The 12447-nt window shown below is 31.9% G+C and overlaps 1 protein-coding gene across 1 annotated transcript; it reads right to left on the reverse strand.

Moving 5' to 3' along the window:
• Positions 1–3001: 3001 nt before the first annotated feature.
• Positions 3002–7592, reverse strand: LOC133202121 (uncharacterized). The gene is made up of 3 exons (XM_061337897.1): positions 7258–7592; positions 4222–4311; positions 3002–3562 (listed from the first exon to the last, which is right to left on the reverse strand). Exons 1-3 carry the CDS (start codon positions 7339–7341, stop codon positions 3320–3322), a joined length of 417 nt encoding a protein of 138 aa, XP_061193881.1. The 5' UTR covers positions 7342–7592; the 3' UTR covers positions 3002–3319.
• Between the last annotated feature and the right edge of the window lie 4855 nt (positions 7593–12447).

Consider the following 12447-nt stretch of genomic DNA (forward strand, 5'->3'; position numbering starts at 1 on the left):
TGCCGGTCACGCTTATTCTGTCATGTGCTAACGAGTTTTGCCTTCTTCTAAAACAGAGTATACTGTAAAAGTCTTACAAAATGACTGTTTCGCTCTTGTTTTAATTAAAACATGTAGTTAGTCTTACTAAGATACACTATATATTTATAAGATACATAATTCTGTGTATCTGAATTCGATCAACGGTGTTGCAATTGATACTATGCAACTAGAAATTTCTGTGAAATTCCTTCAAAATGCTACATTTTAGTAAAATTTTAATACTACCTAGTACGTATACATGTACACATGTAGAGTAACCAAAGATACCTGATTCTAGCTGTGTATATAACAATCATAACGATTTGATTCCAACACAGATATTGCCTTGGTAACTAGAAAAGATGTATTTGTGAAATTCTCGCTAAACGCTATACTCTTATAGTTTTACTCTGATTTCTATATGACTCGGAACACTAGAAAATTTAACCAAGGCTCATAATTCTAATTTTCTGTGATGCTATGGGTGCTAAGTTCCAAATTAGGTGCTCATGCGCGGATCTAGAAGGGGGGGGGGGCGTCCGGCCCCCCCCCCCCCCCTCCCCCTGGAATTTGCAGAGTTATTAAATTTTATATGTATATTGTTAAAATATTAACAGTGACATATAGGTCTTTTGGGCCGGGTGTAAAAAAACTAAGTATATTGTTGTAAAATACACTGTATTACTGTATAATACACATGTCACTATAATAAATAATTTATTTACTTACTTACTTATTAAAAGTATATATACTGAAGCAAATAAAAAATGACTTTGGACCCCCCCCCTCCCCTAGAAAACGTGGACCCCACCATCACAATCACGAAATAGGTATTTTTCACGTTTGGGAACTGGATTTTATGTTTTTGTTTTTTTGTTTTGTTTTGTTTTTTTGCTTGTCAAGAAATTTCTGGGTTGGGGTGGACTCTCCCCTGGAAAAAATTCCTGGATCCGCGCCTGGTGCTACTTTTCTTCCTTTATTACTGTAACCAGTGGGGTTAAAAGGCATCTGGTTTAAAGAAGTAAAACCAGAAAGTTTAGCGTACGTTACATGATTGGGCCGTGCGATGTCTATGCTTTATACATACATGTTCAAGAACACCGTGATCGACGTGTTTGAAAGTTGTGAACCATTGTCTATTTTTGTTAAAATATGCATTACAATGTAGGTTTATTGACACGTGCTAAGAGTTGATTAAGTAATTTTGTTTCTTTAATTTTGAAAAGTCATAAGTAAAATTCTAATGCTCTTTCGACAACGCTCTTGTAGATTTAACCATCAGAAGTCCTAGAAAACATCATTCAAAATTACACATGTACAGAGGAAAAACACGCGCCTTATAGCAGCACCCTCTAATTTAATTTGCAGCTTACTATAACGGCAATAGCCGGTTATACATTTACCAGTTTATTTGAGTTTTATATTTTTCTATTTACATGATATTGTTTATTGAATAATCTTTGCACGGAGTTCAAATTTGAGTCAACATGAACCTAAAAGATGATATAATATCTCTTGTAATTCTTTTAATAGAAAATTAAACCCTAGTGGCAGTTGATGAGTTTATTATATCATTCTATTATGAATATCATTATATTATGAAGTTTAAACAAGTATGTAATATTCCTAGCTATCAAATAAGTCTTTTATGTACTCGGCGAAAGATTATAATTTGTTACATCAGCTGTAATTGGTTATCGGTTTCTGATTTGTTACATCAGCTGTAATTGGTTATCGGTTTCTGATTTGTTACATCAGCTGTAATTGGTTATCGGTTTCTGATTTGTTACATCAGCTGTAATTGGTTATCGGTTTCTTTTTTTCCTGATACTCAATCATGACCAAGAATTAGTTTTTTTTTTCTCTGATGTTTCAGTTTTATATATTTCTTGCTTCAAAAGTTTCATTTGTTAATTCATTCATTCTTTGGAAACTTATTTAGAAATTCTCTCTCTCTCTCGCGATCTCTCTGGCATTCGAGATAAATTAACAAGAGAATCAGGGGTGTTAGCGGTCATCTGAGTATATTACCAATTCTGTAAAGGATCCACGGAATGTCGATTCAATAACTCTATAATAAAACAAAATAAACTTATAGAGGAAGACATGTTGCAATTGCTCAAAAATAAAAGGAAAAGAATAATCAAAGATCATTAAAACAATAAGTCTAGTCTGTAATACGTCTAACAGTAGATCTTTTTTCTTGCCTGTACATGCCTGTACTTAATTACTATACTCCCATGTGTGTACATGTACGTCCATTTGTGCTTCGACATGAACTACAATATTGAATTTCTTATTTGAGAACTACAAGTACGATTTTTCAATTTGCTGGTTTACCAAACAAATCATATTCCGCTCAACAGTACTGCTTGATAATTTGGTGCTCCGCATTATCGCCCGACGTCACTACTTTTGACAATACATGTATCTACATCTGTAAGTAAAGGTATTTTTGCATCTAACTTCATATGTTTGTTACTTGTGATGCTAAATTAATGAACCGATGTTTTCCCATCAAGGGGCAAAAAATTATTTATTTTGGTCGGATAGTTTTTGAAATATTAAAAAAATTCGCGTTTTTCTGGGACATCCCTCGTACTATGTTTTAACCTTTTTTGTTTGCTTTTTCATGGGGTGGGGTGTTTTAAAATAACAGTCGAATTAAAAAGACAATAAAGTTCAACCGTTGATAAGCGTTTACTCACAAACACTTCATGTTAACAATATCACAAACAAGGAAAATCAAAAGTACAAATCGTCATTGTAATTTACAATAAATAAATAAATATGATGAGGCATATTATAAACAAAAGATGACAGAATACATGGTATTCAGATTCAAATTATTTTGTTTCCTGACCATTCTGTTGACATCGATTACAAAGTAATACTTGTAATCTGTCTGTTACTAAAGCAAAACAAACAATAACAAAGATGATTAATCTGTCTCTGTCTGTAATAGACAAGAGTTTCAAGTAACATTTTTAAAAATATATGGATTTGCGTAACTGTCTGAAAAGTGTTTTTTTTTCAGTTCTAAAGATATTTTATTTTTTAAAGAAATAGAACAAAGATAGTACAGTGAATGGAAGGTTTACAATCCTTTTTCTTTCATGCAACTCCTAAATTATTTTAGACTTATTGGAAGTTGTGAAACATTTCGATGACTTGGTCCTCAAACCTGAAGTAGGTTATATTCCATGAACTTGTCTCAGTATTGAACTCTTAATTGCACAAAACAGCACCAAACTGATTTCAAATTTACGAAATATAAAACTTGCTTTATCCGTGTATTTCATTCTTCAACCTCTTCATTTTCACAATCACTCAAAATGTCTGTGTTTTTTACGTTGTTATCAGATCCAGACGACAGTTTGGAGTCAATACTTGACCGCGAGGCGGCGCTGCCTACGGATCTTCTCGCCCAAGTCTCGTCATCCTCCTGCACGATTTTTACGTCCTGTACAATCGTTTCCTTCTCTTTCCTCCGAATCTTACTTTTCACAAAGTTCACAAAGCGTTTGGAGTTGTTTTTAACCTACAAATAAAAAAATGTGGTCAATGAACAAAATACTAATATTCAATGTATAACAAGTTACAATGTACGAGATATTGATCAAGTTAAAACTTAAAAAAAAGTGTTTATCTAAAAAAAAAAATACAGAAATGAAAATGACACCCATAACTGTACCTGATAAAGTTCTGATTCTTTGTTTGTATACAGACTTACATTACAGGAACTATTAAGGGCTCACTAGTTTTGTACACATATAAACAATTATGTTCACTATATATGTAGCATATTGGGTTTAAAAAAAATTAACATAACTAAAATCAAATACATGTAGATAAAACAAAAAAAATAATAAAAAAAAATAATAAAAAATAAATGAATAAATAAAAAATAAAAATAAATATGTAAAAGTATTAAGGAGCACAAAACAAGTACCTAAATATTTATTATTATCATTAATATATGATTAAAAAAAATGGGAAAAACAGAGGGAAGATAATTTAAACACAGACCACCAAAGACATTATCTAAAGAATAACAGCATTTAATGCTTAACATGATATATAAATCTGGATCAATAATTCAATTTAAAAAAATTGAGATTAGAAGAACTGATATCGTGCCTGGATCTCAGACATTGGGATCAATATTACGAAATATATTTTACACAAATCAGATCTTACTCCCTGTAAACCAGCCTGGATCTTCTCTTTTGTCGTTCGGGATTGAGGGTCCATTTCTTTGGGAGGGTCCACGAACACACTTCTAAGCTCCTAAATGAAACAAAGTACTTTTAAGCATCTTTACGTCTGTAGTAGAACTATCAAGAATGGCTATGTGTCATGTTAAAAATTCGGGAAAGCTCTCCCTAATTATAGCGCGGTATTACGTATGTATATCTATTTACACAATTCATATTTTGTTTATGTTTAGCTTAAATGCAAACATAATGCGTTTAAATCTACCTAATCAAGCAGAATCGATTGATGACCTAATTTCTTTACAATGTCGTGGTCCGCCCAAATTATGTACATGTACTTATTCGAGTTTTATATATACATGTATAGCACAGAAAAGGCCTTTGTCTTTATTTTCCCTCTTTCGTTTATCAATTTTGAATTTAAAAAAAATGGAGTAGAACGTTTTTAGTTCTCTCCTAAATATTGCCCTCATTTAAATGATGCAAGTAATACGTTGTAGAGTATCATTTTACTCGAAACCCTCCGTCGATATGTGCATTCGAAACGGTGATATTTTCAACAGTAAATCAGCTTATTAAATTTCAGAAGATAGAAGCTGCTAGGTAACGTACCAATGGAGGGGTATTTGTCTCTACAACAAATAACCCCGAACTGTGAAGGGGGTGCAAATTTGAGAACATAACGAGTAAGTGCTTAGGTGAAGATCTATATATTGTCTCGTATGAGATCGCAGATACACTCAAAGAAAAACAAAGACAAGTGTCAAACAGAGGCATGGAACAAAGACGGAAGTTTGTTCTAAATTATCATAGGAATTTTCAACACATTTTCTACGTTTTATTCTTTTTTAATATTCTTGTTTAAACAAAGTTCTTTTTTTTTCTTTATGATATGTAGTCATATTCAAAATTAATTGAATTATTTTAAGGACACCAAATAGGATATGTCCCTTAAGCCACAGGTGCTTGCTTAACAACGCAACGATCTCAGAGTTTTTTTTTTTTTTTTTTTTTTTTGAATTAAAACACTTTTTTAAACAATTAAACTGTCTGACTTATTCCTCCCCCCCCCCCCTTTATCTTTGAAGTAAACTTTTCTTCTAAAGTTATTGAAGGGAAGCTTTATAACCTTGAAAAACTCGCACAAAACAAACACATATTCAAATGTCCCAGGAAATAGGTCGTTAATCTATCGGTTAGTGAAAAAATTAAAGCCCTGTTGAATGTCAATATAGATTTATTGCATATTTGATAAGCAGTAGGAGATATCTGTCGTCGCCTCATTAAAAAAGATGAACAATCATAGAGGTTCTTTACACACTGGATTTGCCTTACAGAATTGATTTTTTTTTAAACATACGCTCGGTAACTGCTTACCTGATCCTCTAAGGTCCACATTCTATATTGTTTACGAATTATATATTTTTAAATTTTTATGAGCTGCCTATTTGTACATGTGGACACAATTTTTAAGGCAGAAATATTTTTGTTCGTACAAGCCCCCTCCCCCTTTTTTTTCTTTAAAATCGAAAATTCGGGTTCATTTTTATTTTTAGTTTAGATTTCCTTTTGTTTGACAAATTTTAGTTAAAAAAAATAATATAATGAAAATTAAGATAAATATGATTGACTCTTCAGAAATTCTACTCTTTTTGGGGTGGGTTGGGGGTTAAATGTATAAATCTGACAATTTAGTATACATTTGTATTTAGTTTTAATTGAAATACTTTGCTAGTTTGATTTATTTTGTTTGCAGGACACGTTGGTAAGTGAAGTATTCTTGCCCACACATTTCATTCAGAGAAACGCAGCCATTGTAAAATTTGAGATCATTTAAATCCAATATTATAAACAGATTGAACTATTTAAAATCCACATCTTAAAAGGTGTTCAACTTTGTACCAAGTACCAATTTTGGTTTTACTTAGAAAAAAAAATTATCATTAATTGTAGCAACTAGGAGTAAAAATACAAGAAACAGAATATTTTATACAAGTTTCTCAGTAAGCCATCTAAATTTACTTTACTTTACTATTCTTTTTCTTTCTTTCTTTCTTTTTTTTTTTTTTTTTTTTTTTTACAAAAACTAGCACTTAAAATGTCTTAGGAATTTTTTTGTATAAGTGTTCAATACTCTTGTGCCTAGAACCTATAGAAGTCTGGTAAGTATTTTTGAAATTCGAGTTTATTGAAGAGAGAGAGAGAGAACCGAACTCAGTCCACGCCCTTGGTTGAATCTGATTTTTTTTCTGATGTTGCAGAAAATAGATATATCCGTGAAATGCACATTTGTACATGTAAACAGTAGACATTAATTTAATTTTGATAACAGGTGATCCAAATTGTTTCGCATTTTATAAATTTGGGTGCCTGTTTTTTGTTCTGATTTACTGGGACAGTACATGCACAAATAAATATATCTTTTATCTATAGACAGGCGGGCGCACATGTACTTGTGCCGAAATTCGACTCTATACTTTAATAAACAGAAAAATCCAACCGATTTAAAGTCATTGTTCCGCCATAGCAACGAGCGAACAATACACACTTGGATCAAATACACCAGGTCAGATTACAGGGAATTTCATTGTATGTAATAATTGTAACAAATATCAAATCGTGCTAATTTGATTTGTGACAGATATTTATAAATGTATAAATTGAATGTCTTTATTGTTTATGATGAAGGGCGGATCAAGGATTTTTTATTTAAAAAAAAAAATAGAGAGGCCCTATAATTATGTAAAAGAAGTATGAAACATTTCGTCTTTTAATTGGCTTAAAATTCACCTTAATAAAACAATCAATCTCTACAGTTAAAAATAGGTTATTGCATAGAATTTGCCATATGAGGGTCTTTTCTGAAAAAATAAAACTTGCACTGGTTGCTTTTTTGGTGGTGGTGGGAGGGGGATTCGCAAGTGACAAATGAATAGCTCTCTTACATCAAAACAACACAGGAAAACAAAAACAAAATAAAGGAAAACATAAAAAGCAGATAAAATGAAATTGAACTAACCTTGACTTTCAGTTCGTGTTCTTGTAACGTTGTGAACATGTCCACTGTATCATTATTTTCAGTCTTTCCCACTTCTTCATCCATAATTCAGAAGAAAAAAAAAAACGTTAAAAATGAAACAATATTCCCTTTGAATTGAATGTCCAATTGAATGTAATTTTTCCTTTAAATATATCAAATATATAGTCCAACGTCAGCTACAGTTTTCAACGATTTCTGCATAAAAGATGGTATTTTTTTTGGTTGCGTTGTTTTTTAATACTATTCCATCATTCTACCTCAAACTTAACTAACATGTTTACTAATTGTCTATGACCAATACACCAATGGAGCGGTTCACGTTTAAAAAATCACGCGTACCGCGCATAAAATTTAAAAACATGTTTAAGACGAGATGATCATGGGATAAAAAGATAACAAAAACCTTTAGCTATATATTGACAAATTGTCAAACTCACAAGGGGGGTATAGGAGATCTTATCGCTGTGTGGTGCGTTTTAAATCGCAATCTATTATCTTGTATATCTCTTCTGCTTCTCCAGTGTTGCATGCAATAGAATGGAATCACAGCGTTAAGGTATTTCTAAATAAATAACTCGATTTATAGAAAGACGCAGAAATTTTATCATTAAAAAAGAACAATAATTTATTCAGAGATATTACAAGGGTTAATGAAAATGTCTGATAATATAAATCAACACGAAAAAGCTACAGCATAAGACTATACTCAGAAAAAAGTGGGAAGGGGCAGCCCCCCCCCCCTTCCATGGCCCTGGTTCAGATATAAAAATTCGGTTTGTGGAATACGGTAACTCAATATTCCCAACTTAGGATCGTTCCGTGTTTTAGGGTGAGTGGGAAGAGCGTTCCGTGTTTTAGGATGGGTAGGAGGAGCGTTCCGTGTTTTAGGGTGGGTAGGAGGAGAGTTCCGTGTTTTAGGGTGGGTAGGAGGAGCGTTCCGTGTTTTAGGGTGGGGGTTTCGTTTTAATCACTCTAAACATCATGGAAGGGCTGAACCTTCTGTCTCCAACTTCCCTTTTGATCCACTGTTTTTTTTTTTTTTTTGTTTGTTTGTTTGTTTGTTTGTTTGTTTGTCCCCCCCTCTTTTATGTTATGATTTTATAGAATATCTCAGAGAAATAAAAACAAGATATAGATCTCGAAGCAAAATGTAATAATACAAAATGTAATAATACAAAATGTAATAATACAAAATGTAATAATACAACATGTTGTAATACAAAATGTAATAATACAAAATGTAATAATACAACATGTTGTAATATAGTTATTTCAGTTTGTATCGTTATTAAATTTTACATTGTTATTACATTTTGCTATTGTAGTAGTCCCCTACCGGTGGGACTGTAGGTTTCCTCCTCGTCTGTCCGTCTGTCTGTCCCTCTGTCTGTCTGTCAGTATGTCCCACTTGGTTTTCCGCAATTTTTTCTAAAAGCTTGCAGGTATTGAGCTGATTTTCGGTATGTGAGTGCGTTTTGATGAGTTACAGATCAAGTTTGCATTTTGTTCACTGATTTTTGACGGAATTTAGGCATTTTTAATTTTTAAGGGTTTTCAACATTTTTTCTCCCTTCTAAACGCTTGCAGATATTGAGCTGATTTTTGGTGTTTGAGTTAACCTAGATGAGTAATAGATCAAGTTTGCATTTTGTTTCGGTACAATAATTTTTTGAGGGAGTTACTGCATTTTCAATTTTTGATGGGAACCAGATAACATTTGCCGATAGAGAGATGGGTAGAGGACTTAGTCTTGTACTCTCAGAATGATTGTTAAATTGTGCATCGTTACAGAGCTCGGATGTACCAGATAATTGTGAAAATAACCCATCCTTCGTATGATTGAATATGCATAGTTATATTCCATCGAAAATAATGTAGATATTCTGCGCGGAATGAAAAATTTTATTTATAAATTAAATGGGAATCGACAGGAGTATGTCACCACTGAGTATAAAGTGATAGCTCTTTTGTACACATGTTAACAGGTTTTTCGTTTGTTATAAACACCGACATCATCTCTTTGTTATAATTAGCTCAATGCTGTGAGACGATGTAAAAGTTGAGTTCGCGATGCTTCATTTTGGGGACCAAAGAACGTTCCTAATGTTTTTCTAATTTTCATCTCGCTCTCTCACTAAATTAGTCTATCGTCTTTTGATGTGCAGACATATATATATATATATATATATATAATAACTAGCAAACAGACTCTAGGAATACCTACCGACTTTATCCTATAACAGCGATGGTAGATAAGAAGTCCTTGTGAAGTCACCAAGTAATTACCAGATTTGTATGCTTTCAATAATTGAGGATTTCTGATTATATTGGTGGATGAAAGAGTCCGTCAAATGACAGTATAATATAGCAGCCCTACATTTATTTTTACACTGAACGAAATGATAGCGGTATAAGACGGTCTTTTTTTTTTTATAAAAAAAACCGCTCTATTTGTAAAAATTGATATTCCGGATGGTTAATTAACCAGAGGCTCTGCTGTCTCCGGACATCTCCGTATATATATCTCCGGTGTTGGAGATTCACGTAATTATCTATTTTAGCCTATATGAGACAAGAAAAGTTTCAATGAGTTTTTTCGTCGGAAAGCCAATTAATATTAACCTCGATGTTTTCTTGTATATAAGTAGCTATACTGCAGTATATAATAGTAAAACCATGGTGATATTAAACCTGAGAATCACTGCAGTAGCCAGAAGTACAAATGTACTTTACAAAGATCCACATGAAGATGTAACATAATATTACATATCAATCAAAATTTGGCTACTGTATATATAGCCAAATAACCCATACCTGCAATGTAAAATACGTAATATGTAGGAGTTGAAGAGAATTTAATGTAAATTCTATTGTTAATGGTGAATCATTCAAATCTAGGTACAAATGTTTTTTAATAAGGTCAATCATTGTTCAATGATGTCTTTTAAAAAAATATGCAATTTCGTAATTAATACTTAAACAATAGAAATTGGTTGACTGATTAGCCGCAAAATATTGGTACCTGCGGTACAGTATTAATAACATATATGTACGTTATATATGCAGTCGTCAGAGGTACATATACAATAGTACGTTATATATGCAGTCGTCAGAGGTACATATACAATAGTACGTTATATATGCAGTCGTCAGAGGTACATATACAATAGTACACCATAGTGAAGAGATATAAGGAAGAAAATAATTCACGGAGGACAAACAGCATCATGAAGTTTTATTATAAACATACACAAGTTTTTCTGCATTTTTTCGTTTTTGGTTGACACGAATTCCATAAATTTTATAACATTAGGCATTTGAGAACAATACTTTACTTTTTTAAGATAAAATGAAATTCATCAACAATTAAACCATTATTACCAAGTGTACAATCTTTCCCCGAGTGGTTTACCATCTACATGTATCAGTTTCTACCGGTATGCGATGATTAGTTGTGCGAAATAGTTAAAAGTATTTTTCTAAACTTCAGAGTTAATTTATTCATGTATATTTCATATCCAAAATTGTGTATAAAAATTCTATACACATGTCCCTTTGAGGAATTATTTACCTCACTGGACCACTTTTGAATAAATTGATCTCGTATTGTTTGTTTAATATTGGAGCTTATCCATTTAAATATTGACACCCTGTTCTCGACATACATTTGATAAACCATATCTGTTACAAATTTTCTGTGTACCATCTAACCATGGGTTTGTTAAATTTTCATCAAAAATGCATTTTCAGCAGATATTTCTACAATATAAATACTAGGGTTTTTTTCTGGGCCAATAAAAAGATGGTTCAATATGAAATCATTCTAGAATACACCGAGATGTATAAAGGAAAACGACTTGTTTCGCCATACACCAAGTATGCTGGCGTGCTTTAAAATTTCAAATGTAAACTTCTAATAACATCAAGATTTTCATAGCCTCATACTTCAGAACCGTATAGTATAACTGGACTACTACAACTTTATCAATAAGATAGAACTGGAAGTCAATTAGTAATTCAAATTGCTTTTTTTCTTTTGATGCCGCACATGACATTTTGTGCTTGTTCCAGCATATACATGTACTTTTTTGTTTGACAAAAAGAATTTCCTGAGCACGAAAATAAAACACCGAAATAATTAAATTCTTTAACATTTTCAATAACTAACTTGTAATAATATTAATAAAATTTTATCTTTTGACATTATATAATGACTCTTTGAAAATACTAGAATTTTTGTTTCTTCTACGTTTACTTTCAACTTCCATTGTAAACAAAATATTTGAAATTCCTTTAGTGCCTGTTGTAATTCAGGAGCAGATTCAGCCATGATAACAGTGTCATCTGTATAGAAACGAACCAGCAGTCTAAAATACACCAGTAATTCATTCTCCATGGCACTTGTAATACGTTGTAAACCCACTACTTCTTGTTCAATAAAAAAACCTTCAAGATCATTTACTTGTATATACATTGAGAATAAAAATCTATACTTATAAATCAAGTTAATAAATTTTGCAAATAAACTCCGAAAAGGGTGCACCAGAGTTCTTAATTACTCCTCTAATAATACACTGTATACAAGATGATGTCCGTAAACTATATTTAGATTTCACTCAAATAGTAAGTATCGTACATAAAATTAAAAGTCTACTTTCATTTCCTATAAATAGCCATGAAATAGGAAAAACGTGAGTACGATGGCGTTTCCGGTTGGTGGATCTAAGTTACTGGCAATTTTTAATGAAACTGACAACAAGCAATCGTTTATTTATTTCATAAAACGTCATCACTGAATTATTCGATCAAAACTTGATTTAAATGATATAAAAGAAATATGTTGTGATAACCGATTAAAAAGGGAAGTGTGCAAATTATTTTCGTCATTCACCGATCTTAATATTGACGGAAGCTTCTAGAACCTCATATAGCATCGAGCCCGATGTTAAAAAGAAAAAAAAAACAAGTCAATTATAGCTCCATGAACATAAAAAAGCTTTTGTTTGAATGGTCATTGAAATAATGGTAAATCATTGATAACACTATAAGTTGTGAATATATTTATAGCGAAAGACATTACATATATGTAGTAGGTTTTCCTAATAAATTTATCGGTAACCGAGAGCATCGTGGCAACGAACCCGAAGTACAATTTGTCAATTTGTACTT

The sequence above is a fragment of the Saccostrea echinata genome, unplaced genomic scaffold (assembly GCF_033153115.1).
Source record: "Saccostrea echinata isolate AGI-Se365-2 ecotype Australia unplaced genomic scaffold, CSIRO_AGI_Sech_v1 ptg000046l, whole genome shotgun sequence".
Classification (NCBI taxonomy): domain Eukaryota; kingdom Metazoa; phylum Mollusca; class Bivalvia; order Ostreida; family Ostreidae; genus Saccostrea; species Saccostrea echinata.